The sequence below is a fragment of the Apteryx rowi genome, unplaced genomic scaffold, assembly GCF_003343035.1.
Source record: "Apteryx rowi isolate R43461 unplaced genomic scaffold, aptRow1 scaffold_118, whole genome shotgun sequence".
Taxonomy (NCBI): domain Eukaryota; kingdom Metazoa; phylum Chordata; class Aves; order Apterygiformes; family Apterygidae; genus Apteryx; species Apteryx rowi.
Window position 1 is genome coordinate 792969 of NW_020447397.1, and position 25724 is coordinate 818692.

A 25724-nucleotide genomic window follows, 5' to 3' on the forward strand; every position below is an offset into this window, starting at 1 on the left:
GGTAATATTTCTTCCCCTCCTAAAGCCTATCTCCAGTAATTCAGAGAACCCTAAATGTCACTCATCCTACAGAAACGCACATTTCTTCTCCCCAGTTTCTTTCTAAATACCTAAAACAAAAGGTCCTTATTGCCCTTCAGTTTAGAATATATTGCATTTACTTATTTTTTAGAATAAAACTGTACTGTCTTTAGTTAAAAAAAAAAAAGATATTTCATAATATATTTCAAACAGTTATATAAACTACCCATGGAGGAAGTTTATGGCAATAGAAATGTTGGCACTCCTTTGGATCTACCTCCAGGACTGTGGTCCTATACGACATGCCAAAACACAGGGTGGATAAGAGCACGTATTTTTAATTGAAGCCTCCAGATTTTTAATTTAATTTTTAAGAAAACGTATTCGCAGTTAAATTTTAAGTTATGGCAACCTAAGTAAAGAGGCCAAGCTCAGCGTATTAAGCTATGGACTTGTACTGACCAGCAGGGGACGGTTGCGGGGGCCGTTGCGAGGAGAGCCCAACGGCCGCGAGGCGCCGGGCCGTTGGGAGCGGTTGGGGGCGGGGGAGGGCGCCGCTCCCTCACGGGCAAGAAGCCCTGCGGCGTGCTCCCCTTCTCCAGAGGGACGGAAACACACCGTGAGCCCTCCGAGAGCCGTGCCAGCCAGACGAGCCCGGCTCCCCGCCTGCGCCCGGCCGCCGCGCAGCGCGCCGGTGAACGGAAAGGCGGGGGAGGAAGCAGCCAGCTCGCCTACCGGCCTGCCCACAACGCGCCCCCGAACCGCGGACAGCGTGAGCTGCGCATTGTACGCCGAGAGCCAAAGCAGCAGCACGCAGGGCCGGCGCGTTAAAAACCGGCATTTCCTGCCGAGCTCAAACACCGCCTCAGCCGCCCCTCCGCCGGCAGCGCCCGGCCCGCTCGCTGCTTTCCTCGGGGCTTTCACCTGCCCACGCAGGGGGCCAGGCCGCACCCGCCCCAGGCCCCTCAGCTCTCCCGGCCCGCCGCGCCCCTACCGCGGGGCCGCTCCTCCGCGTACAGGTCGATGACCAGGTCGCCCAGCGTGGTCTCCAGCAGCACCGCCATGGCCGCCGCCGCCGCCCGCCCGACTCCCCTCCCCTGCGCGGCGCGGCGCGGCGGCGCCCGGGCCGCCGCTGTGGCGCCCCCTGCCGGCGCGGGGGAGCAGCTGTTCCTCACCGAGGCGGCCGGAGGAATCTCCTCGGGCGGGCGACGGCGGTGGAGGCTGAGGATGCAGATTTTGAGCATACCGAGGGGTGTCTGTGCTTATTCTACATAGCCAAAGAAAGTCGCTTTCACTTGATGGTTAAGACATTAATTAGTGGGTCATAGAGAGAGCAACAGTCTCAGTATTTGCCTGGAGCACACAGTGGCAGCGCAACCTGTAATATCAGGGGTGACACTGAAAGAGCAGACAAGAAAACAGAATTTACCCCCTTCTGATTTAGATCATTCCATGTTCTCCGGTGTATGCGATAACAGCTGACTAATGGCTCGTTGCCTTCAAAATGAGTGATCTTGTTCCCCCTGCACAAAGAACTTCCACATCAGGCTGCACAATCTTTGTTTTTTTCTGGAACAAGCTCTGGTACTCATTGCACTATGAGTTAATTCTAGTCACTTATCTGTCAGAACACTATTTATTTTTTATCGCTGAACTAATTTTCTGCCAGATTAGTGACCTGAATTGACTCACCATACAGTAAAAGGGAACAGTGAAAAGGGGGGGGGGGTGCACAGGAGTGCACAACTAGGAGTACAAAGAGATGCACTTGGCTTGGTAAGAGCAGGATCTTCTCTTTAAGTAGCAGCAAAATCTGATTACTGTGTTATATAACTGCACCCTTAAATACACCCAGGCAGGGAGTTTACCCACTTTTCTGTTCATCACTATCTTGTTTGTTGGGTTCTGTAAACATAATGGGCTGGTTCTTGGATCAGGATTTGCACTGTAGAAAGTTGTATGCTGCATTCTTAATATGCTAGTTTTCAAAGCTGTTTGTGTTTTGCATTGTTGTATTGTTTGTGTGAGCTTATTTCCAGTCTGTACATCAATACTGAATTGATCCAAGGCTGTTTTTAAGCCATTCTGCATGGCAGTTATTGATAGAAGAAAACACTATAGCAAACATCACATTTATTACTCTGAAAGTTTCAGAAGGAGATAAACACTACCTGTCTTACAGGGGCCTGTACAGGCTGAAGTTTAACTGTTTACTTGCTACTTCAAGAACTCTTGCTTTGCATTTCAGTAAGAAAGCCTCACGCTTGCTTAGGTCAGACCTTTTATAACTACTTTTATTCATAAAAGAAATAAAAACATAATTCTGATTCTTTCTACCAACTTTTGCCTTCTAATAACCCAGAGCTATAATGAAGGTTCAGAGAAAAATGGGTTTGCATGATCACTTTAAAAAGTCAGGAACATCCCTCCCAATTTAAATATAAAACCGCTGACATACAGCACTTTTGGCACACCCAGCAGCTCAAGCAATAGTCAGTCTCAGTACCAAATATTTCAAAATGTTGCACATTTTAATAGTTGCAAATGTCAGGGCACATTCAGCAGGCGAGAGGAATGTAGAAGGCACTCGTCCTAGACAAAAGGGAAGTTCTGTTAGGCTCCTAGTCTGTCCCAGCACTATCTGTTGAATTACCTGAGAACAGGTCACTTGTGAAAGACAGAGGAGAAAAAGAAAGAATCAAATGAAGAACAACAATAGTTATAGGTAGGAATTTTACCATTTGCATTAAATATTTAACTGTTGTGACATCTGCTGTGCTGTGAGACTGTAGTGGAGACTTGGAAATTTAGGGGGAAAAGTGAGAATTATGTTAGAAGCATTTTTAATGCATATTTTTTTGCAGTTTTAATTAAGGTCCAGGAGATTAAAAATAAAGGAACTGATGCCTGAAGAAAAGGAGGTGCAAAAGATTGGGAGAAAAAGGAAAAAACGGGCAAAAGAAAAACATAGAAGGAAAGCATTACTTGATATGTATTTTACCAGGAAACTTACAGGCTGAGGCATTCAAAGACATTCAGAAAGTAACAGGCACTTGTCCATTCCATTTCTGCAAGGAGAAAGGCTAAATTCCTTGATGTCAACTGAGAGCGCAGCTTATAATTTGCAGTATTTTTAAATTCTGTAAGTCAGAGATCCTTGTTTTCCTGTATTTTTATATATCCCATAGCATTATTTATTATGCTTCTCATACATTTTGAAAACACTGTGGTATTGTAGCTTGCTCTGCTCTTCTAGGATTCATGAGTCCTGTTGGGACACAATCCGCTATCTTCGATTTATGAATAGAGAGCAATGCACAGCTAGGAATGTACGTAATTTAAATGTCCTCCCACCAGCATATGCAAATGACTGCAAGTACCAACAAGGGTTGCATTTTTATAGCTGCCATTCTACCCCTCAAGATACTTGTGTGACCCTTATGAAATTCAGCAAAATGTGYTGTTGGGGAGCTGACTTACCAAGTCGTTTTCTGCCTCATGAGACTGCACAATGAACAGGCCCTTTACCGATTTCTTTCAATCCACCATATACAGTGGATAAAAAGAGCTCTAGGACAGGTCTAAGAGAAACGAAATTTTGTTAAAGGCAGCAGTGGAAATTAAGATGCCTGTGTTTTTATTCCTTCATCCATTACTACCTTGTGTGATTATGGGCAATTCAGTTAACCAACCTGTACTTAATTTTTTCTAATCTCTAAAATAGTACTAATGACTGATAATATTTAGTGATGAAATATATGAGGTTTTCACATAAATCAGCACAATATACTACATCAACATTTTATAAGCAGTTTATTTGGAGATTACCCCACTTGTCCCCCTACCCTGAAATAAATAGCCCAAACAGTTCTCCAAGGCTAAAATATTTCAGACATAGAAAAGTAGCAAGATATTTTCTCACCCTCTGAGGCATCATTTTCCAATGCTTTCTGGCTTGTGCCAGATGTTTAAACCAGTGTCTCATGAATGCAGAGAGCATATAAAATACTAACTTTCTGGGCTTTTTTATGATTCATGTACACTATCAACAAAATGCGAGTCATAGAACAATATAAAAGTGGGCTATGGGTTGCTTCAACAGGACAGATAGTTCATTGCCCTGTCCTGGTGGCACTACAACCTCCCTAGACAAACTGCTAAAATGTTTGCCATCCTCACCGTTAGAAAGTTTGGGGAGTTTTTTTGCGAACAGATAACCTCAGTCTTTCTTGCTGCATAAAGAAAGCGCTATTTATCTTCATATCTACCAAGGATCTGAAGATTCAGGTTGTTTCCTTTTTACCAGAGACTCTGTGTGTTTTTTGACTGCTGTTATTAAGTTTCCCTCAGTTTTCTCTTCTCCAGACTGAGGAACTCCAGCTGCTCACATCTTCATCCTTTCCTTTCTTTGCGGCTCCCGGTGCCGTCGGGAGCCCCGGTGCCCGCGGCCGCCCTGCCACAGGCAGCCTGGGGCTGAACGCCACCTGCCTTCCTCGAGCGGCTGCGGGAAGCCGCAAATTTGGCCATTTCTCTCACAGAATTTCCCTCCCCCTTTCAAAAAAAAAAAAAAAAACACGCTTCAGAGTTGACATCTGTCTTCAGCTTTTGCCATTAAGAAGGGGAAGCAGACGAAAAGGCAAAAGTCCCCTTCTTGAGCGTGGCGCTTTCTAAAGAAAAACCGGGCGCGGCAGCCCGGGGTTGCCCCCGTCCCCTCAGCTGACGGCGGAAGAGGCGCCGGGGCCGGGGCCGGGGCTGGCACAGACCCCTCGGGCGTCCCGTCCCGTCCCGCCCCGCCCTCAGCCGGCGGCCCGCTGCCGCCGCCGCTGCCGCCGCCGCCTGGCTCCCTCCTTCCTCCTCGCTCGCTCGCTCGCTCGCTCGCTCCCGCCCCGCCTCTTGTCGCCGCCGGCCCCGCCTCTTGTCGCCGCGGCCGCTTGTTGATGTTTCACTTTGTTTTAATTCCCGGGTCGCAAGATGGAGGCGGCGCTGGGGCCGCGCGGGCGGTTGCTGCTGCCGCTGCTGCTGCCGCTCGCCGCGGGGCTGCTGGGCCCGGCCACGCCGCGGCCGCTCGGCCAGGTACCCGGCGGGGGGAGGGGCCGGGGCGCGCGGCCGTTGCGGCTGTTGGGGCGGCGGGGCCGGGCCCCGGTCCCGGTCCCCGCGGAGGGGCGAGCCGGGCCCTTCCGGGGTGCCGAGGGCGGGTGGCCCCGGTCGCCTCGGCCTGTCCGTAGGCTGAAGAGGCGCGCAGAGGCTGGGAAAGGGAGGCGAAGCTGGTGGCCCCGAAGGGGTTGCGTGTGGAGCGTGAGGATCTCTTCCCAGCTGTAGCACTGGGTAGCGTAAGGTCTGTTACCTCTGCCTACAATCCTCCCGCTGCTGTTCAAACATCTTCCAGGGTAAAATGCATAGAAATGGTACAGCAAGTCAAAATTACACATCTGCCGCAAACTAGTTTACCACGCATGTAATGTTTCCACCTCCTTCAGTAGCTTACAAGAGGATTTGATATGCTGAAATAAGTATGTGACAGGTTGAGGGGGGAAAAAAAGGTTGTTAATATTTCGATCTAATGTGGGTATATTTACTTTATATTTTATATGTGTGCCTATCCACATCTTGATAGTTCTGCGCTATAGAAATATGCAATGTGTTAAGTCCACATCTGCTCCTAATGATTTCTGTACTCGAACCAACGAAATTTTTTGGACCAACAAAAGGTTTTGGATGTATCGGTACATTATGAGGCATCGTGCTGTCTCTTTTCCTGTTTCACTAGCTACACTGTATCCTAATAAGATTCGTTCTAAATTAAATTGGTTTGGCTTTTTAAAGAGCTGAATGGATTTTTTGGTTCTATTTAGAAATGTTCTCTGTGAGAATAAAAAAATGTGCTATGACAGTGGTGAGCTTTGACCTCTCGAATTACAGAAGAGAACTGGGTACTACTTGTACCTCTACTTAAATCATGACTAATATATCCTCTAATTATAGTAACTGTGAACTCCAAAGTGTGAAATCATGAAGAGGAAAGAGCTCTGTTGGGTTTGTAGTCACTTGTCCAGCTAATACAAAATTTCTGTTGTGCAAGTGAATTTATTATGACTTTCTCTCCCAAGTTTTTTTTGTTTAAATAAAACCTTTCCAAGAAAGCCTGCTGCAGGCCCTGTGCTGGCACATTCTGTGCTGCAAAGGATTTCTGGGCTTACTTCCTGATTTTTGCTTCTCTTTATGGACATTTGAAGAGAACTGGGCTTAGCACCAGGAATTCTGATCTCAAAATGGGGATCTAGATCTTTAAATGTCCACAAAAGTACATCTGTTCTTGAAGTCAGGCCTGTTAAGGTACAAGAGAGCAGAGAAAGCTATGTCCAACTACTCAGATACTCTGCTTACCCCCTTCTGAGAGAGGGAATGCTATCTTGAATTTACCGAGAAGACGCATAAAAAACAATGGAATGTAAATCTATACTGTTGCTTACCTTGTTACCAGAAGCTATCACACTTTAATATTATTAAGTTGAGGTTTTAGTGTGGAAGCTATCACAGCTGGCAGTTATATAAGATGTGAAGGCACATCTGCCTGTGCTATCTTTGAATCTGAAAGTGTGAGTGAGCATGGTGCAGAGGTGCCTGAGCTGGTTATGTGCAAGCCGGCTTGGGGTCAGAAATAGGATAGGTACACCTGCAGAGTGCTAGTAAGGCCTGACTTACGAACTGGGGTGAGATGCCTTTTGTGCATAGCCATGCTATTTGTGGATTTGAGATCATCCAATAGTGCTGCACTGCTTAGGTGGTTTATCAACTCAGTTTTTGCTAGTCTGGGAGTGTCTGCACCTTTTTAGCTGTATGGTGTCATAGGTAGGATAATATAGTGGTATGGGTAATGCACAAAAAAGCACTTAAGAGTCAAAAAGAGAGCATATGGTTTTATTTCTTTTTTCTTTTTTTTTAATTTCTCAAAAAAATCCAACTTATGTTTCCTTCTGCACTCCTTTAATACATGCAGGATCATTTTTGATGTAGAAGGAACAGCACATCTCAAGAGAGCTTTGAGTAGAAGAATTGTTCATATCTGAACATGAACTGATTAATTGTAGCCTGGTAGGAATGGAAGGACCTCGGCAGCGCAAATAGGCAGAGCAGGAATTGTGTCTGTGCTGTCAAGCTGACTTCAGAAGCCACGAGCTCAACGAAGGATGGCAGTGGGGTCCGCATGATCTTTCCTCAGAACGGTTTGGGACTGCAGACTTGTTGATGCTGCCTGTTCTTAGAAAATCACCGTTTTTAGCTTTGCTTTCACTGGATACTGTGATTGTGCATTCTATAATACTGGCAGAATACTACTGATAGCTTCATATTTTATAATGCTTGTACATGATATTAAGGTTTCCCTCTAAGTTAAAGGCTATGGTGATACAGAGAAACTGTAATGGAAGGATTGAGGAAAACCTTGAAACGCTAGAATAACGTGTGTGTAATTTTGTAAGTCTGAAATGCTTTTGTTAAGCTCTGGAATGTGAACGCCTCCATTGTTGTGCAATGCTTGTCATTTCTTAAATAAGCTGTTTTGAAATCTGGGATTTTTTTTTTTTTTAAGCATTAGCATGTGTGTTTTGGGTTTTCTTTGTCCTTGTGAAATTTGGATRCGTAAAACTGGGTTACAGATTGATTAATATTAGACAAAGTAAAAAATGTAGGTAATGATGCAACAAGAGAGCTGACCTTCACATTAAAATAACACATTTTTCTGATATTAGGTCAGGAATTAGATTTTGGGTTTTAGAGCATTTTTTCAATGTGTGCTGTTAGGAACTGGCGAAAAGAACAGTGGACTGAGTGCTGTGAAGTTTGTTTACTCCATTTGCGTCTTGATAACATAGGTTTAACTTTTCTTTCTAAATGGTTTACTCACCTGCAAGACTTCTTTGTAATTTAGTTGCCTGGAAAACATTGTTTTCAGATTATTTATTTGTTGGCTGCAAGAAACCTCTCTGTAGGTTGGATTGTTCCACAACAGAAAATATAGTCTTCACTACCTCAGCTCTTTGAATACATATGCAGTGGGTGTCATGTATTTTAATTAGAAAAGAAACTTGTTAATAATGACATGCTGAAATATATACTTTTTTCATAGCTTTATGCCAGCTTCTTTGTTAACAGCCTGGTGCATGTTCTGAACCTTATACTTGAAGGATTTCACGTCATCTTTCCATGTATATTTGATTAAATGAAAGCAGTGTGATGTAACCATCTCCTGGTGTTGTGAGACTAAGTATTTGCCTTTAAAACTCCTGATAAAATATTCATAATATGAGATGATTTAATAGAGAGAAAGCACAGGTGATTAATTCTAGCAACATACCTAGAGCAAAGGAAAAGATAAGCAATATTTTATTTTGAATCATTGCAAAGCAAGGAAGGAATATGAATATACTCATTCAGGAACTTAAAGTAAAGCCAAAGCATCGTTGCGTTAGATTCGTGTATTAACAAGGCTAGTTCAGCTTTCGTGACTTAAGCAAATACTGCCAAATAATGCCAAACCTTACTAGCGAAGATTTTGTACTGAAAATTTGTAAAATGTGGGGGACTGTAATTACTGTCCTGCAAACCTGTCAAGGATGCTGCCATGATTATTTCTTAACTTTAGTTATGCCTGATTATGGTTAAGGCTCATCCTACAACATAGCTATATTTCGAATCTGACCAAAGAATTATGAGAGGCACAGGTCACAACCTTAGACTCTTTTGAGCCAATTTTTCACATAAGTGCTAGGACAGACAAGACTCAAGTGGTTTGAGTTTGGATGGTAGCTTTTTTGTTTCTTTGTTTTAACACTCTTTCCCACAATCTCTTTTCAAATTTAGAAACAATCATTAGTTTTAACTATTTCTTATCTGTTTGGCAGCCTTCTTTGGACTTTATATTTTCCTACTGCAAACAGGATATCCCAATTGGGCCTGCATAACTGCTGTGAGGGAATTGTCCGCCTGCCAGTTCTCTGTACAGCTGGCCATCTTGTAAGGCATTGTGCCATCTGTTCCTAGTGCTGCCTGCTCCACTTCCCACAAGCCTCCTAGTGCAGAAAAAGCCTTGTTCAGAGAGCATCAGTAGAGAACAGCTGTGCTTTAAGTGGGCTGGCTGGTAGTGGCTGAATTGGTAGATGGGGTTCATGTGACTAATGCAGTTGTTCAAGACTTAACAGTTATCCTGTACTGGTAGAAACTGTACAGCGCATTGCGTTGGGTACCTGCTGCCTGTGGAAGAAGCTTTCCTATCCCATAATCCTGTAGACAGAGTCCATTTGAGTTTCCTGTGTGATTAGAGCCAACAGCTTTGTCTTGTGTGGTGTTTTTCATAAAAGGCTAGAATTAGGTGAAACGTTCTCTGTAGATTTATTTGCGTGGCATTGTTGGGGGGAGTCTTTAAGAATTAGTAAATACTTCCTTTTAAATCATGTCAGATGCTTTGTATTCCTTGCTGCCATCTTTTCCCCATCCTGCTCTTCTCCTGCTACCATGGTTGTACTGCCCCACTTATGCTCCTGGGTCCCATTGTAGCACAGGGTGAAAGAGAAGGGATTAGAAAATGCTCATCATTTGCATTCTCTGTATTGATTCAGGTTCACAAAAATTCATTAGTTCACAAAAATTCTGGAAGGTGTATTGCTATGCTATTATTACAATCCCCTAACTTTACTAGAACAGAATGTCATAAAGTTGTGGTAGAAGTGCTGTCCTCTTTACAGGTACTGTGGCTGTTACAGCTGTAAATAGCATTGCTGGAGCACTAGAACAATGATGGGAAATCTTAGGAAAATGCAGGAGAGAAATCTACTTTCTTGGACAACATTAAGAATTATAGGGCCATTTTTAGTGTATATTGATGAATTCAGGACATTTTAAATTATAAAACTGCATGAAATTTAGATGAACCTTTAGATGATGTTGTTAATGCTCAAAAGTGTATTGTAAGCTGTACAAACAGTAAGTTTTATACTCTTAGTTTAGGCTTCTCCAGAACTTGGCAGTGCAGTATTATGGATTAATGCRTATGGCCCAGGTCTGGCTCCCAGTGACTTCATTACTACAGGATTGGCTTAACATTTTTTTGATATACAAAATAAATCATGTGGGGTTTCTTATTTACATTTCTTAGTACTGAAGCATACAGCTGTAAGGATGTGTCTGTAAAACAAATCTGTTTTTTCTAAGTAGAGAATTTTATTGTGGTATCATAGAAGTATTTCCTCTGTTGAAATTAAAGGATGTTTCATAAGACTGTGAGTCTTGACCTCTATCATGGAAAGATGGTTAGATGGAGATGGTTCCATATGTGTATTTGAGTTATGACTGAAATTCTAACAAGGATGGTTTTCAGTTCAGGCATCTCATCAGGAAAGCATGATACAAGATTTCTTGGCCTGCCCAGTCTGTTTTCCACCCAGTTTAACAAGCATTAATAACATATGGCTCTTGAGCACTTATTCTTGAGCAGAAATCAAGGGGGTACCAAGTGGGGTTGTGTTAGCAGAGGGAATGCTGTTTATCATACATCCTCTGCTGTGGGTGGAAGTGGGCCATCTGGGATGGCCCCTGGTCCTCCTGCCCACTTTTCAGTATGTTTGGCATGTGTCTTGTGGTTATGTAGATTTGGGTATGGGGCTTATAGGGTCAGGAAGATTGGCCATGGCAGTTAGGTCACAGCAAGCCCCACTGAGTTTTGGGTGCAGCACTTCAGGAAAGACCAGTGGGAAGCTGTGGTAAGACAGCAGTGAGGAGCTGACCTTCAAGAAATAGTTAAGTTAGCTGGGAGCATTAACATAAAATCAGGAAGACTGAATGGTTGAAGATGACACTTATTTTCCATAGGAAGATGTTGCAAAGAGTAATGAACAACCTGTTCATAAATTGCAGCAAGGAAGGTTCAGGTTAGATATTAAAGAAAACTTTCTAGTATTAAAGATAGTTGAGCACTACAATAAATAGTTGAGGGGAGTGTGAARTTTTTGAACATCACTGCAGAGCTTTAAGAACAAGTTAAATGACCATCTGTCAGGAATGACAGATATAGCTGGTTCTGCCTCTGGACAAGGGGAAGGACTAGATGATACACCGAGGTCCTTTCCAGCCTAGTGATTTTATGGGTCCTTGAGATGTTTTTATGTCAATCTGAGTATATTTGGAGCAAGAACAATTTAAACTTGGTTATCTGACAGCACCAAAACTTTGAGATCTATTTGGAGTGTTTCTTAGCAAGCTTGGCAACAGTCTTGTGAGACTGCTTGGTGAAGAGGCAAAACAAGAACATATGAGTGATCAGGAGCAAATGTTTCTAGCTGGCAAATTCAGACATGGCATTATGGCAGTACAGAATATGGGAAGTCATCAGTAGAAGAATTTGTCAGGTCTGAATGTGAACTAAGTGAGGGCCACAGGAGCGGCAAGAATATGAGCTCTCCATTGCCTGTGAACACAAAATAGCAAGGGTCAGGGCATAACAGCTGTAGTGGAATACTAATAATTTCTCTGGGTTACTGAGCAGCTTTATGAACCTGTGCAGTTCAGGAGGTGCACCATCATCTTAGCTCTGATCAGAGGAGATACTGGGAGGATGGTAGACCATACAGCAGAGCCAATCCAACAGCTTGTGGCTGCCAAAATGAGTAGACCTGCTCCCTCCTCCCAGCTGCATGCTTGCATCCCGTCCCTTGCACTGTCTGGTGCTTGCCTAACTCATCTTTGCTTGTTGAAATGACAGAAGAATAGACTAGCAATAAAGTGAATGGTTTCCTGCCAATTTAATGAGCTAAATTGGCCCACTGACTGCTGGCACAAACGAGAGGGAAGGATGATGTGGGGGAGAGGAGAGAGCTATTCTGCTTCTTTTAGCAGCAGGAGCAGCAAACTGTTCAGCTGTCCTAATTGTCTGCGTGCTATGATCTATTTTTTGTAACTTTGACAGCATGGAAATGATCCACTGAAATGCTTTAGTTTCTTAAACGCATAATATGCTCTTCAAGTGCAAATTAAGCGTATACTTAAATTCATGCCTGTGCTTTTGGACACTAAGTAATAACAGAATTGAAAACTGTCTTAAAAAAAATCACATACGGTTTAGTTTGTACATTTAATGCTCAATAGTAAGCGTATCCATTTTTCCCCATGTCCTTCATTTTCAAACACAGCATTTGCTTTTAAAAAAAGTGAGGGGGGAATTATCCTTCTTTTCATTAGTTATTGGCTATCAGTCATTTCCTTTTTCATGTAATTTCAGTGAGTCACTTCGGAGATGCTGAAAAAAGATTGCAGAATGCCTTCTGCAGAAAGGAACTCAAATTTCATTCGAAGCTTAAAAACTGAAGGAAGATTAAGACTGCCTGGAAAATCCATCCTTGAGGCCTTTAGATAGAAAAACCTAGGAAATCATGACACAAAGATTTAGTAATCTGTTATGCAATGTGAGGCTGTAAAAGAAGTACAGCTCTGAATGCTAGATAAAGAGCTAAACGTTTTCAGGATTTTTTAAAAAATATATAGCATTCTTAAAATATGAGAAGAAAATATTTGGTTTGAAGAAATTACAGATAACAATGGATTGCATCCTATGATCTTTTTATTAATCTGATTTATATTTTCAGTAATAGACTTCCAGTTATCTGACTAAACTGATAATTTTCTTTTACTCTGATTGGCTAGGATTTGAGTTTTGGAGAAAAGTCAGTATAAACACCCATTTCCTAGAAAAATCATTGAAAAGAGATTTGCCTTTTCAGTCTCAATGGCCAAAGAGTTTTCCAACTGACTTGACATATGTAGCTGAAACATCATGATGAGTCATTTCCAACCAAAAGGCCATCTGTATTGGATTTTAAACCATGCTCTAAACCATGCTGAAGCCTGATTCCTGCTGAATCAATTTTGAATGTTGTTTTTCAGTTTGTGATAGTCCTGTGTAAACTAATCAGTGCCAGTTGTTGTAAGGAATTTTTTTGTATTACAGGTGTGCTGCAGAGCTCTGTTCATTAATTGTGACTATACTGTGTTGGGTGGTCTATATTTCAGGTATTTTCTTCCTCATAGAATTTAGTGTTTTCTAAAAATGCAAATCCAAAAACCTTGGAGTGGGGGTAGGAATTGTGTGTGGTTTTTTTTTTTGTTTGTTTGTTTTTATAGTCTGGGCAAATTCAACTTTCCATGAAGACAAGAGTTACTTTTTTTAGCTGTTAGGTGTGAAACTGTGACACAGACTTAGAACTAAAGAAGATGTTGAAAGTATGGAGAATAGTCCTCCAGTGGAAAATGAAATCTGGATAGAATCCTTTAAGGCTCCCAGAAGGCAAATAGGGAGTTTGCCATTGTTTTTGAAGAGGTGACTCAGGAAAGTAGTGTGGCAATCGTTACTTTTGTCTGTGTCCAAGGGAGGTTATTTTGTGTATGGGTTTTGTCAGGGGCAGGTTTGGGAAATTTAAGGGCCTATCTGCAAAAGAGCCCCTGAAATTACAAGGATGAAATGAGAGGACAGAATGACAAAAGGGAAGAGATCGCTCTAACATTCATAGAAGAAACAATAAATTACAGCAATTAGGGTTGGAAAGAAGGAAGTAAATCCCTGTTAGCTGTGGGTTTGGAGGGGCCCCACATGGCATAATTTGGGAATGATAACCAAAGAAAAGAATCAGAATTACTGCTGAGACTGAGAAAACAGAGTTGCTTTGGGGTAGGCTACCATTATGTCTTAAGTCTTCAAAGTGAAATGTAATTTAAGTGGAGCACTTAACAAACTTTTAGGTAATGATTTTGTACTTCACAGAGGTAGAGAATCTGATGTCATCTTGTATTAAGTCTGTTCTGTTTCAGCTAATGTGAGAGACTTTGTTTCCACTATATCCCTGTGTAACACTTGCCTAAGCATTTTGCTTTATTTTTATCTTTTAGCTTTAACTTAAGCAAAAAGTACTTTTTTTTTAATAAAGAGGAAGCAGCAGTCATTCTTTCTCATCATTCTATTAAAAAAGGGGAACAAAAACCTTATGTAGAAGAAGTAAGCATATTCCTCCTGTTTCCTAGATAGTCTGGGAATGTGCTCAATTGTCTTACACAGTCTCTCTGTCAGTATATAGTGTCAAAGTTGCTTGTGGCTTGCAGCGGCTTATGCACTTTCTTACAAAACTTTACATTGCTCTTCATTGTTGTTTTCCAGGAAACGATCAGAGTCAATGTATTGATGTTGAAAGCCAATGGAGAATTTCACAAAGGACAGGTTTGTCAAGTCTTTCTATTTATTCAGTGAATTAATATGCAGTGAAACAAGCTCTGCCTGTGGATGAGAATACATTGTTTTGTCTGACTTCAGTCAGTATTAAGTGTGTTTCTCTGCAAACAGAATTGTAGCATAGGGGCACAGGAACCATACATTCATTCTGTCTGTCTGTCTTTCAGGTTGTTTTTAATATCACCTATGTTAATGGACAGGTATATTTAAATGATTTCCCTATGAAGAGCGGGGTTACCCACATAACATGTCAAACAATAATCTGTGAGTATTCTTAAATTTTTTTTCATGTGTATTTTGCTTCCCTATTATCCAGCAACCAAATCTGACAATGACTACGTGTTCTTATACACTCCAAATCTGAGCATTGTAGAAGCAAATCATTTCCTGAATTAGGAGAAATTTGTGACTAAAATGGGGAGAAAAAATGTACTGCCTTGTTCTTAAGTCACATTCACATGCTTAGATGTACATGATTTAATCTGAAATCCAGGCTCTGCCTATCTTTTCAAAAGAATGTTTTGCATCACAAGCTAGACAATGTAAACAGAAGGATGCAGCTCCACCCTGCTAATGGCTGTCTCCCTAGGTTGTTTGGCATATATCCAAAAAGAGTTTCAATAGCAGACATATGAATTAGTGTTAGGAGGATCTTTTAATTATCTAATTTCTGTGTTTATTGGAACAAACAAGTTTCTCCTGGATAGGCTGTTACAGCACAAATACTTCAGTTTTGCTAGTATTCTGTAATGGTTAATGACCTATAATGATTTTGCAAGTGCGCTTTTTTCCACTAGTTCAATGCTGCACCTCTTCTGAAAGACCAGAGAGCACTGTGATTTTTGAGATACACAGAGCATACTGTATAATTAATTAAACAGGGCTATTATGCTCTTTTGATTTAAGCTTTATTGTATTCAGAATGATCTCTTGATGGATCAGTCACAGTCAGTCTCTAGCTTGGTTTCTGAGATCATCCTCTCTTTACAATCATACATTTACTTAGAAAGTACTAATGCTTTTTTAAATTGCTTCTCTGAGCCATGACCTCGTCTCTTGAATGCTTCCCTCCAAAGCATGATCAATTATTAATTTGACACTATTTCTTTTCTGGGGTGGGGGGACAGTAATTTGTTTCTTTTTGTCTGGGATAGTTATGTTCCTATTGTTCCTATCTTTGTTTTTTTCACTCTAGGATAGAAAAACGTGGCAAAATGTCATTTACCTACAAATTGACTCCAGAAAAATAGATATGATTTTTATTGACTAATTCTGAGAGATGCTGAGCACTCTCTACTATTGTTCCTATTAATTTCCCAAATCACACTTGTATAGCTTGAAGTGATTACAATTATGAATGTAAATCTGGAACAATAAGAAACCCAAACCTGGGAGCTAGGAACCTGGAATTCTCTATCTCCATGTGTATGTCTGGGTCCTCTCAATAGTACTTCTCTGTCATCTATAAAATGATGTTTATACTATTTACTAAGTTGTCACAGTAGATTCAGATAATCTTTGTAAAATGCTAAAGGAATATTGCGATACTTGTGACTTGGTCTCTTGTACCAGAGAAAAATATCCACCTGAATATCTGTATGTAAAGTCAAAACTGGGCCAAACATTCAGGTTCTTGAACATTAGAATAGAGACCAGGCCTTCCTAATTGGTATTGTCCTGACACTGCTGTCATACTGTTCCTGGCACCTGTATCCTCACTCGAGGCTCTCTTGGAAGGGTGAGTGTCTTCAGCTCCTATTGAACGTAGCAGGGATTGAGTGGCCTGGCACATGGGGAGGGCTGCGACACAGCGAGCCTTCACTGCTTGGCATCTTTTAGGCTTCGGCCAATTAATGTATGCTTGCTGCTATAATTCAGAATACATTCAGCAACCAGATTAGTGCTGTGGCTCAGACCTGTGGGAATGGTTCCTCTTTCCCTCCTTCTACCACTTATTTTCACAATGGAAGATTTTGCTAAATAGTGTACAAAAGTATTTTTCTATGTTTAAAAAAAAAGGCAGAATAGCTTAATGAAGAAAGGGGCCATAGCTTAAAACAAATGAACATGATGAGGTTTTACCATGTAACTGAAAGACACAAGTCAAACATTCCCTGCACTGAGCCTCTTGGGCTTGGCACTACGAGTGACACACAGCACCAGTGGCTTAGGTACAGTGGCCAATTCAGTCCCAATTTGTGTGCCGTGCTATGTGCATGTCGAATAGATTTCTGGGACCTCCACTGTTGCACTTCTGCAGCATGAGCCACTTCAGTTCTAGCATGCCCTCACCTGCAGTAGAGGCATGGTATTTAGGAAGAAGATACTAAGTTTATGCAGAAACAAAGAGGGTAGAAAGGCAGTTCTCTGCGTACTTGTGGAAGATTAGGTTGTTGAAATAGCTAAAGGCTTTGGGGTAGGAAGGGAGTTTGAGGTGTCACAGCCACATATGAAAGCGATGGGGGTAGGGAGCATCCAGAAAAAAACATGTATGAGGTAATTGTCACTCATCTTGAGCCTAGTGTAAAAGAGGTGTGCAGAAAACAGCTGTGTATTACAGCTGGAAACATTGGAACCCAGAGCAGCAGGTTTCTTTAAAATCACTGGAAGGAAAATGTGATTCAGGTTAAGCAAATATCTCGAGAAGAACAATTTTGGAGGTGTAGGATATTGTCTTCTGTATTGAAAGGAAGAAAGATGTTATGTGAATGAAGTTGTTTACACAGGTGGCTGGCTGGGCTGTGGCATTTCCCTTTGGACACCTTTGGACAACTAAATTGAGAATACAGTAATAACGAAGCCACAGAATGCCACTTAGAGTGCTCAAATGCAGACCTCAGTCAGGGGTGTCACAGTAAAGCTCCCTCAGGTTTGGGATCATTTAGGGCTGCTGTTGTCCACAGTGTTATATCATATGAGACCTGCTCTGAGTGTGGTTTGGTGATATACTGGTAAAAATCATGGTATCTGTTTTATCTTAGAGTTACCCAGAGTTACTGTCTGGAATAGCAATTACTGGAAATGTGAAGGACGTCAGCATAGAACAGACTTTCATACAGCTGTTAGGGCATCTCTGGTTTGATGCTAGTGGCCCTCTGTAGCTGTAATGTAATGACTTTTCCATTCAGAAGGTACATGTGCAAAGACTCCTGTGCTGTGTGCCAGAGTTGCAGCCGTTTGCCCCAAGGAGAATTTGGCTGTGTACCGCTTTCTGGATGGAGTTTCTCTTTGAAAACTGTGATGTTATGTGTTAACAGTGGAGAATGGAAGCTTGGATAATTTACCAGATCAGCAGCACCTGGGAACTGTCAGTGTTCGCATCATGGTTCACGAGTGGCCTTTGGCATCCAGTTCTGATTTGCAGCTGATTGTCATTCAGGAAGAAGTGACAGAAATTGATGGAAAACAGGTAAAAAATAATGCTCTGCTTGTTTTGGATTTAGGAGAGGCTTATAGTTAGCAAAGATTAAAATGTTTACATGTGTAGGGTGGTGGTTGGAACACAATGTATATAATCTAATGCTAGCTGGCACAGTACTGAAGGAGTTAATACCAAGCTAAGTCACCTGTATAGCAGCTGGGGTGTTTTGTGAAGAGTCTTCAAGTTTTAATTTCTCTTATTAGAAACATGGTGTTTCTATTCTTATTTTAGTAGTTAGGAGTTGGATAATTTTCTAAGAATACTGTTAATTCTGTTGCACACTCTTTCAAAGCATGCATTTATGCAGGAAAATTGAGCTCACATGCAATATCTCATCTACAAAACAATTCACAAAGTTAATAGAAGGGGCGTGTGTTCATTCTGAGTTTTGAGTTTTGCCTTGTTGTTTATTCCAGTCAAAGTAAGTGTTTGAAGCAGGAAGCATGGAGAGCAGCTTGCAGCAGCAAACTCTTAAGGCAGGTGGGCTCATTATGAAAGACCATCTCAGAATTTAGCTTTAGAATATTTCATAAGCAAACTGATTAATTAATTTGAATACAAATCTTGTTGTTGACCATAGAATTTGAGATGAACAGCAAAAACAAAAGAAACTCTAACTGTACACAGTTGCAATTGTAACTGAGATTGAAAGTGTGCAGCACTTAATTCTCAAAATCACCTATAAGCTATAGTTATTTTTTAAACCTGAGAGGTTTAGGGAAGAATGGGAAGATATAGCTGCTGCAACCAGCAAAAATGTCAATTTTTTTTTAGTGCGTATCTGCATCTTACATGAGGCCTGGTTCCTTTGAAGCTGGCTTATACTCTGCTGTTTTTTTAATGGTAGAATGCTGATGATATCATTGATCTTTAATTAATTGCATGATCAGTATGTAGTATTTTTTTACAGGCATCTGCATCATGTTCAAATTTGACTCTGTTAATGAAGATGATGGTCTCACTGAGAGATTTGAAGCTTTCAAATGCTGTGTTTATTCCACAGTTAAGAGGCTCAAATATCCTATTTTGGTTCAGTTGTTACACAGTAATGTTGTATTATTTCAGATCTCGAACTAAACAACAAAACATGTTTCAGGTTTTGATAGGGAGCTGGTAAGAACAACTAGAAAGCTAATGCTGGTATGTTAATCATCAGAAGCTCTCTTTCTCGCTAGTTATCAGCTGACACTAACAGTCATCTATTTTATTGCATCACTCTTGTGTGTGCTAAAAGCAAAATGAGACGGCCTATGGCTCTGAAAGCATGACAGACCGTAACTTTTATTGCACGCTGCATTCCTGTTCTGTTGTTATAATTCTATGTTGCAGTTATAATCTCGGTCACACACGCTTTGGATTTCTGTTAGTTCTTGGCCTCACAGAGCAGTTATTGCTATTATTAGTAGTTATGCTGAATATTTTCTATATAAGCTATGCTTGTAGTGATTATTAAATGAAGTGGGTCCAATGCATCACTTGGAAGAGGAGGAGGAAACTATACCTTAATGCTGCCTGCTTTGAATAATATGACTTTAAAGAAAAGGAATACAAGCTTAAGCTAAGAAACCAAATGCAATGAGTGATCCCAGTAGAATTTTTCTGGGCTGTTGAAAAAAGCAACATTACTACAAAAGCAGAAGTATTAGTCTTGTCTCAGCAATACACTAAACATTTGCATGTGCCCTTTTCCTTTATCCTTATTACTCACATACTTGACTTTTCCATGCCCTAAAATGCCTCCCTGATCATAATGAGCTGTATAAAGACACAGGTGAGAGCCTGCAGATTTAATGCCACATGTTTTTGCAGGGAGAGAGACCCCATCTGTTCAGCATACATTCTAATGTGATACAGTCTGTAAAAATGTGTTAAGTAAAAACAAAGAATAATAAATTCATGTTAGTAATATCTGTATGTCTGTAAATCTTAATGGCTTGGAATTTTCTGTGATGTATTGTTTTTCTATGCCAGCCTACTTCACTTTTAATTAAAACTTAGAAATATCAACATGTTTGCATCTCTTGCAGATTCAGCAAGAAGTAGTAACTGAAATAGATATTTTAGTAAAGGACCTGAGAGTACTTAGGCATTCAAACTACACTGTCCCTTTGAAAGAAAGCATGCTGTATTCCATCCCTAGGGACAACGATATGTTATTTACCTTTCCCAACCTCTCAGGAAAAGGTAGGTCTCTTAGCTGTTACATAATGTTTTTAACCATAGTTCACATATTGTTTTATAAGGGCAAAAGGATATTGTTATTCCCATGTTCTACATAGGATAACAGTTTCTTCATGAACAGGAACATATTTGTTATACCTAAATTCCGTTCTTGTACATTCTAGGCATTATTTGTCTTTTTTTGGTTTCAAATCTATTCTCCTCTGAAGTACTTGATACTTGTAAACATGCAACCCAGACGTCTCATGTGAATAATTTCTTTCTCAGTGCTATGATGGAAATTTCTCTAAAGCTCCCCCTTTTTCCTGAGACTGAAAGTGAAAACTGGAAAGGAAATGCCTGTCTGGGTCACTTCCAAACCAGAGAATAGTTTTATGTTACTAAACTTCGATACCTTAAAAGCAAGCAAAGTTATTGGATGCCTCAGTCTTGTTTCAATTTTGTTAATCAAAAATTCTCAAGGATTTCATAGGAGATGGATATTTTGGTCTAGTTCCTCCCTTTTTATCTGATGACAGCTGAAATTTACAACTAGTGGCACAGCTGAAGTCTTCACCACAACACTGCTTCTGCTTCTTATTGAGTTCACTACTGAAGTCAAATAAAAATGTCAGCCTTCTGTAGTCTCACTGTAAGCTTATAATAACTATACCATAAATAATAGAAATGCAGCATTTCTTTGTTTTGCTTCCACTCTGTGTTATCATTAGTTGAATTATCATGAATAGTGAGTCAAGTAAAAAGGAAAAAAACCACTTAATCTAGCTTCTCTTCTTCAGATATTCAAGATCCTCTGCAAACTACCAGTCAGTACCTTATCCGGCAAGCAGAAACTACAGTAGATGAAGAGACATTACCTGGCAAGTTACCAGAGACCCCTCTTAGGATAGAACCTCCATCTTCTTATAAGGTAGTTTTGTTTTGTTTTCATTTTTGGCATATACCTTTAAAGACTGACTTAAAAAGGAGAAGCATTTTTTTCTATTTTTTTCCTCTCCCCAGGGATGAAAATGTATATGACTTGGTGTCTTTTCTAGGAGGAAAAGTTATAGGAAAATGCTGTTGAAAAAACTGAATGTTAATCAGTATTACAATTTGAGAGAATAGACTTTCTTCCTGCTGTTCCTGCTATTGTCTACAAAAATAAGCACAAATATTAGACTTTCCCCTTCATGGATGTTTAGAGACAAAACAAACAGAAACAACATTGTTAAGATTCAGATAGCGGGTTTTCCTGATGGAAAGACCAAACGCACTATCCATTTAAAGATGGTAAGAACATGCATAACATTCCTAGCACTTCATCTTTGGGCCTTTATTTTTAATTTGAAAAAAGCAACACAACATATAACAACTTATTTCTTGAAGAGATAATTTCCATTCCTACCTAACCTAGTGTTGTGACTTCTCAGACTGCTATTTTTGCAGCTTTGTATTTGATAAAGCCCAGGATTTTCTATTGTGTAAGATATCCGACAGTGACTAATTTCTGCAGAAGTCTAAGAAATCCCTGTAGTGGATCATTAAGAAGAACAGACTTTTAAGGATAGAGTCTAGGAAACTTAAAACAAACAAACAAACAAAAAAACCCCTTCCTAAACTACCCTTTAGCAGTCAGAAATTGCTTTTGTACTCAGATAGAAATCAAGTGGATGTCTAAATCCTGTAATGTCCTGACCTCACAGATACTTCATGAGAGTGAGTTCTAATACTTAAATCATGTCAAGCTAAGTATTTATGACAGTTTTAAGTTTTGTTCAGTTTTAAATTACAGTAGTTTTTCTTGATTTTTGTTGGAGATACGAAGTGCTTGCCACTCTGGGAGATGGGCCATTGGTCTCACACCATAAGAAATACAGTAGCTGCTTGAGAAGTTACAGTTCCAGATTAAGTAGGGATGGGATCCATGCCCCTGTTTGTGGCTGAAAGAAACACATTATAACCCGAGACTGAGGCAGAGTGGCCAAAACAGTATGCTGAAAGTTCCAGATAGGCTAGAGAACATGCTACCCTTGTGAGCTGCCAGTAACCCTTTCCCATGCTGGACAGGCATGGATACCATGGCATTGTAGCTGCTCTAAACATAGGCCAAATATAGCCTTCACCTGCTCTGTTCACGTGTTCCTTATTTCCCAGGTAGCTTTCCTCTCTGCTAGGATGAGTCACTTCTACAAAAATTAAGCCTTCATATGTCCCAGACTTCAGTGAAGAAACATGTTTGAGTCATAAATCAATTCAGTCCTGCTTTATATATATAATATACATATATATATACACATATACACACACACATGTGTATATAAGTCAATCTACCGCCATATAATATGATTCACCAGTAGCTACAAAAACTGCTCTTGCTGTGGTTTGTAACCTATCTTGTTTTGCTTTCCCGTTTGGTTGTAGGTGATGTGCCAGTGGATGGAAGACTTGAGAAAAGGGTTGTGCAGATTCTGGTTTCACTCGTTCCCCATATTCTTTAATTTGATGGAGGTCATTGTGGTTGGAGTTGTTGGGGCAGCTCTTATTCTGAAAGCCTTAAGGGTGATTTTCCCTTCATGTGAACACAAGTGAGTAACTTTTGCTGCCTTTTCTCCAATAAAGGCAAAACATTAATTAAAAAATCTTTTAACTTAGAGGCAGGCTAATTCTGTGGGAAGATGGTGGCTACAATTCAACAAAAAGGCTGCCAGTAATTTTCCATTCTAAATGACCACATGACATGTAGAAGTTTCAGAGGAAAATGGGCAAATCTGTCACTGGAAATTTTTTAGCGTGGCTGTCTCACTTGAAATTTTAATCAAATCTTCTGAGGACTATGATTTGAGAAGCCACTAACAGTGCACGCTTAATATACTGCCAACCTGGAGAAAGGTTGTGCAGAAGAGCAGAGAGGAGAATAGAAGCTAGAGCTAAACAGCAATTCTAAATCTCTTCCTACTGTCTAGTGGTTGGAGTCATCCAACATGAAAGGCCTTGCATTTGGCTTTGCAAAAGCCCGTAGGAGTCATAGGGGAATTCTCCAAGTAGGAGCTATCTGTAAAGGCAGGTTAGAAGCCATAGCAATTGGTGCTACAAYTGGCAGCAAAAGGTTATAAAGTTGACTGCAGACAGCTTCATTCATTCAGTTGGTATGCTGTTACCAGCAACACTAATATTTTTCAGAGCATGCAATTGTCAAAACAAGGGATGGAGAGATGAATCAGTAGCTGCCCCTTGGAAGTCAGTATAGTTTTGGTGCAGGAAAGGGGAAGCACATACATTATTTAAGCAGCTTGGGACAGTTCTGGAAGAGCTAATGCTTGGAACCATGTGTTCCTTCAGGAGAAATGACTGACAGTGAAGTGTGCTTCGTCAGCTGGAACAGGCACAGCTGATGTCTTCAAATGTGACTGACCAGCTGCACCTCTGAATGGCCTCATTTGTGTGGCTACCCAGGCATGAGAGTGGCCCTAGTGCTTCTGATGGAACAAGAAAAATGGAGGGTTGGTAAACTGGGAAGGTTGGAAACTAGTAACAAAACATTTATCATGCTTCCTCATGCCACCTCACAAAACATGCTGGCAGCTTGGAGTACTTTTGGTAACTAACTTAGAGTAGAAAAAGTGAAGAACCAGTTTGTACCAACTGCCCTACCACAACAGTAAGTAGCTTAATACTGCCTTTTGTGAACCTCCGAACAAAGTAGAACAAGAAAAAAAAAATCCTAATCCAGAAAATCAAATTGTTCAGCACAGTGTCTGATGGAAAATGTTCATGGCAGAGGTCAGTAATAAGGGCAGAAACCAGACTACAGTAATTTCTTTTCTAATCAGAGAATGTGTGGCTTATCAGCTTTCCAAGACACTATAGTGCTGGAAGAATGGTTCCTTTTTTTTTTCCCCCTCCAGTCCTTTTCTGCTTGTATAATTATACATATTTCTGTATAAAGCAATCTAATAAAAAGTGGTAAAGGTTTAATTCTTGATTTTAAACTGACAGAAATGAGTGGAAGGTCTCATCTGGTGGAGGACCTGGTCTCAGATGAGAGTCAGGACATCATTCCAAGTCTTCAGAGTTCTGTCATAAAATGATCAAAATAGAGGCTTTAACTAATCTTAGAAAATAGGTATAAGAGCCTGTCAAAGCAGTTCTGATGGCATAAAATTTTAGACTACTATGAAATTGAGCATAGAGCCAACACTATTGGTATTTTAGATGTAGAAAATGGGTCAAAGGAACTGCCTGAAGCCACAGCTAATGTGTCAGAACCAGTTTTCCATCAGGTTTTCATTCAGTCTTCATGAAATAAGTATCATTAGGGATAATACTTTAAATTAACATGTCAGATAAAAACTCCCCAAACTTAAGAACAAATATAATTTTTAGAACAAAGAATAGCTTGGTATATTTTCTTACGCCATCTAATCTTATTTTTCCAGAGGCATTCTTCTCCTGGATCAAATCAGCTTTGTACCTGTGGTTACCATCAGCTTGCCTTCAGATGCTCCAGACTGGAAAAATGATTTAGATGAGAAAGCATGCACTTAATGCTCTATTACTTTGGAGTTTTTTGGGKTTTTTTTTAATGAATTTTTAGTTGACCTGAAATTTGGCACTTGATTTTAATATCTATCTTGTTTGCTTCCTACTAAGAAAATTAAGTCAGTTGATAAATTGGTGAAGGGACAGTGAGGGTGAGGCCTAAAGCTGACTTCCCTGTGCCTCTGCATAAACATACAGCCTCTTCAGAAGACTCAAAATAGCTTTCCACCCTGAGGGCTACCATTTGTTTTAACTTCTGTGAAGTCACTTCTCAGCAGCTCAGACAGGATGCTGGCTGCCTTTGCACCCATAGATAAACTAATTCAGCTATCTTAAGTAGTGAGATGAAATTCAGGGTGTCATGAAGTCTTGAAATAACATTCTGCAGAAAAGGATAGAGGAGTAGCACAGACATTACACGTGCCTGCAAGCCCAAACAAAGCTGCCCAACCTGGTTCAGGTCCAGCAGGGCTGAGCATGCCTTGCAAGGAAAATATCACTACTAAACATTTGTGTTGCTAAAGAATTTCAAGCACTTTATACCAGAACTTTCTTTTATGAATCCTTACTGTCATAAAAATTGTTAGCACTTGTAAACTTGTAATTGGCATGCTTACGATGTGCTTTTTGTATCCATGACAGCAGTACTATGTAAAGTTTCAACCCCTCCCCCCCCCCCAAAAAAAATTTCTACAACGTATTGGCTTACTATTACTGAGTAGGCCCAGTTTTCCCATATTGATTTGTATTGTTAACAATTTTCAAATAAATGTTTGAATTGTTTATTAGACTGCRTTCATGTGTGCATCTATATTTATCTACCAAGAACAGCAGTTTATAGAACACATTAGATGTGTGGTGCTATTTCTGGTCTTTAGCTTTTGCTATTCTTTACAAAAATTGTTTGTCAGAAGAATGACTATAATAAAAAAAGAAGTAAACCTGACTACCTGGCATTTGACTGAGCACAGCTGACACTTGAGTGATCAGACTGTCCCTATTTGCAGAAGTTGTTAAGGTGAGGAGGAGAAGCTGGGATTTTTTTTTTTTTTTTGGTCCTCTTCCCTTTCCCCCTTAGAAATCTTATTAAACATCAGCTAATCTTTCCCTAAGATATTCAGGTACTTGTTTCTGTCACAAAACAGTTTAAGGCTGCATTTACTCAGAGTTGTCCCAGTAAAACTGTCAGTACTGCAGCAATAAGTAGAAAAAAATATTTGTAACTCCTGCTATTCTACATCTTCAGATACTGTATCAGCAAGACATTGAACTGCCCTGCTGCCTTCTCTGAACCTCTGCCTTGCATGCAAAAAA

The 25724-nt window shown here is 40.5% G+C and overlaps 2 protein-coding genes across 4 annotated transcripts in view; one reads left to right on the forward strand and one right to left on the reverse strand.

The window, feature by feature from the left end:
• Positions 1 to 1140, reverse strand: part of PPIL4 (peptidylprolyl isomerase like 4) — a 35665-nt gene extending 34525 nt beyond the window's left edge. Inside the window, exon 1 of one of the 2 annotated variants that reach the window (XM_026083571.1) lies at positions 1016 to 1140. In XM_026083571.1, the coding sequence (XP_025939356.1) occupies positions 1016 to 1085 (70 nt within the window). In that variant the 5' untranslated portion in view covers positions 1086 to 1140. The remainder of the gene's footprint in view (positions 1 to 1015) is intronic. The other variant, XM_026083566.1, reaches the window with a different exon arrangement.
• A 3837-nt stretch (positions 1141 to 4977) lies between these two features.
• Positions 4978 to 25200, forward strand: GINM1 (glycoprotein integral membrane 1). 2 transcript variants are annotated; one of them, XM_026083615.1, is made up of 8 exons: positions 4978 to 5094; positions 14216 to 14275; positions 14455 to 14551; positions 17545 to 17696; positions 19736 to 19892; positions 20669 to 20799; positions 22293 to 22456; positions 24308 to 25200. In XM_026083615.1, the coding sequence occupies exons 1-8, from the start codon at positions 4993 to 4995 to the stop codon at positions 24414 to 24416; spliced, it is 972 nt and encodes a 323-aa protein (XP_025939400.1). In that variant the 5' UTR covers positions 4978 to 4992; the 3' UTR covers positions 24417 to 25200. The 2 variants fall into 2 exon arrangements, with proteins under 2 accessions (XP_025939400.1, XP_025939411.1); XM_026083626.1 differs by lacking the exon at positions 4978 to 5094 and adding an exon at positions 13028 to 13077.
• Positions 25201 to 25724: the final 524 nt, after the last annotated feature.

Coding starts and splice junctions, on each gene's coding strand:
- GINM1 (XM_026083615.1), top strand. CDS start 4,993: ATGGAGGCGGCGCTGGGGCCGCGCGGGCGGTTGCTGCTGCCGCTGCTG. Junction 19,893..20,668: donor TCCCAACCTCTCAGGAAAAG/GTAGGTCTCTTA, acceptor TCTCTTCTTCAG/ATATTCAAGATCCTCTGCAA. Junction 22,457..24,307: donor TTCCCTTCATGTGAACACAA/GTGAGTAACTTT, acceptor TTATTTTTCCAG/AGGCATTCTTCTCCTGGATC.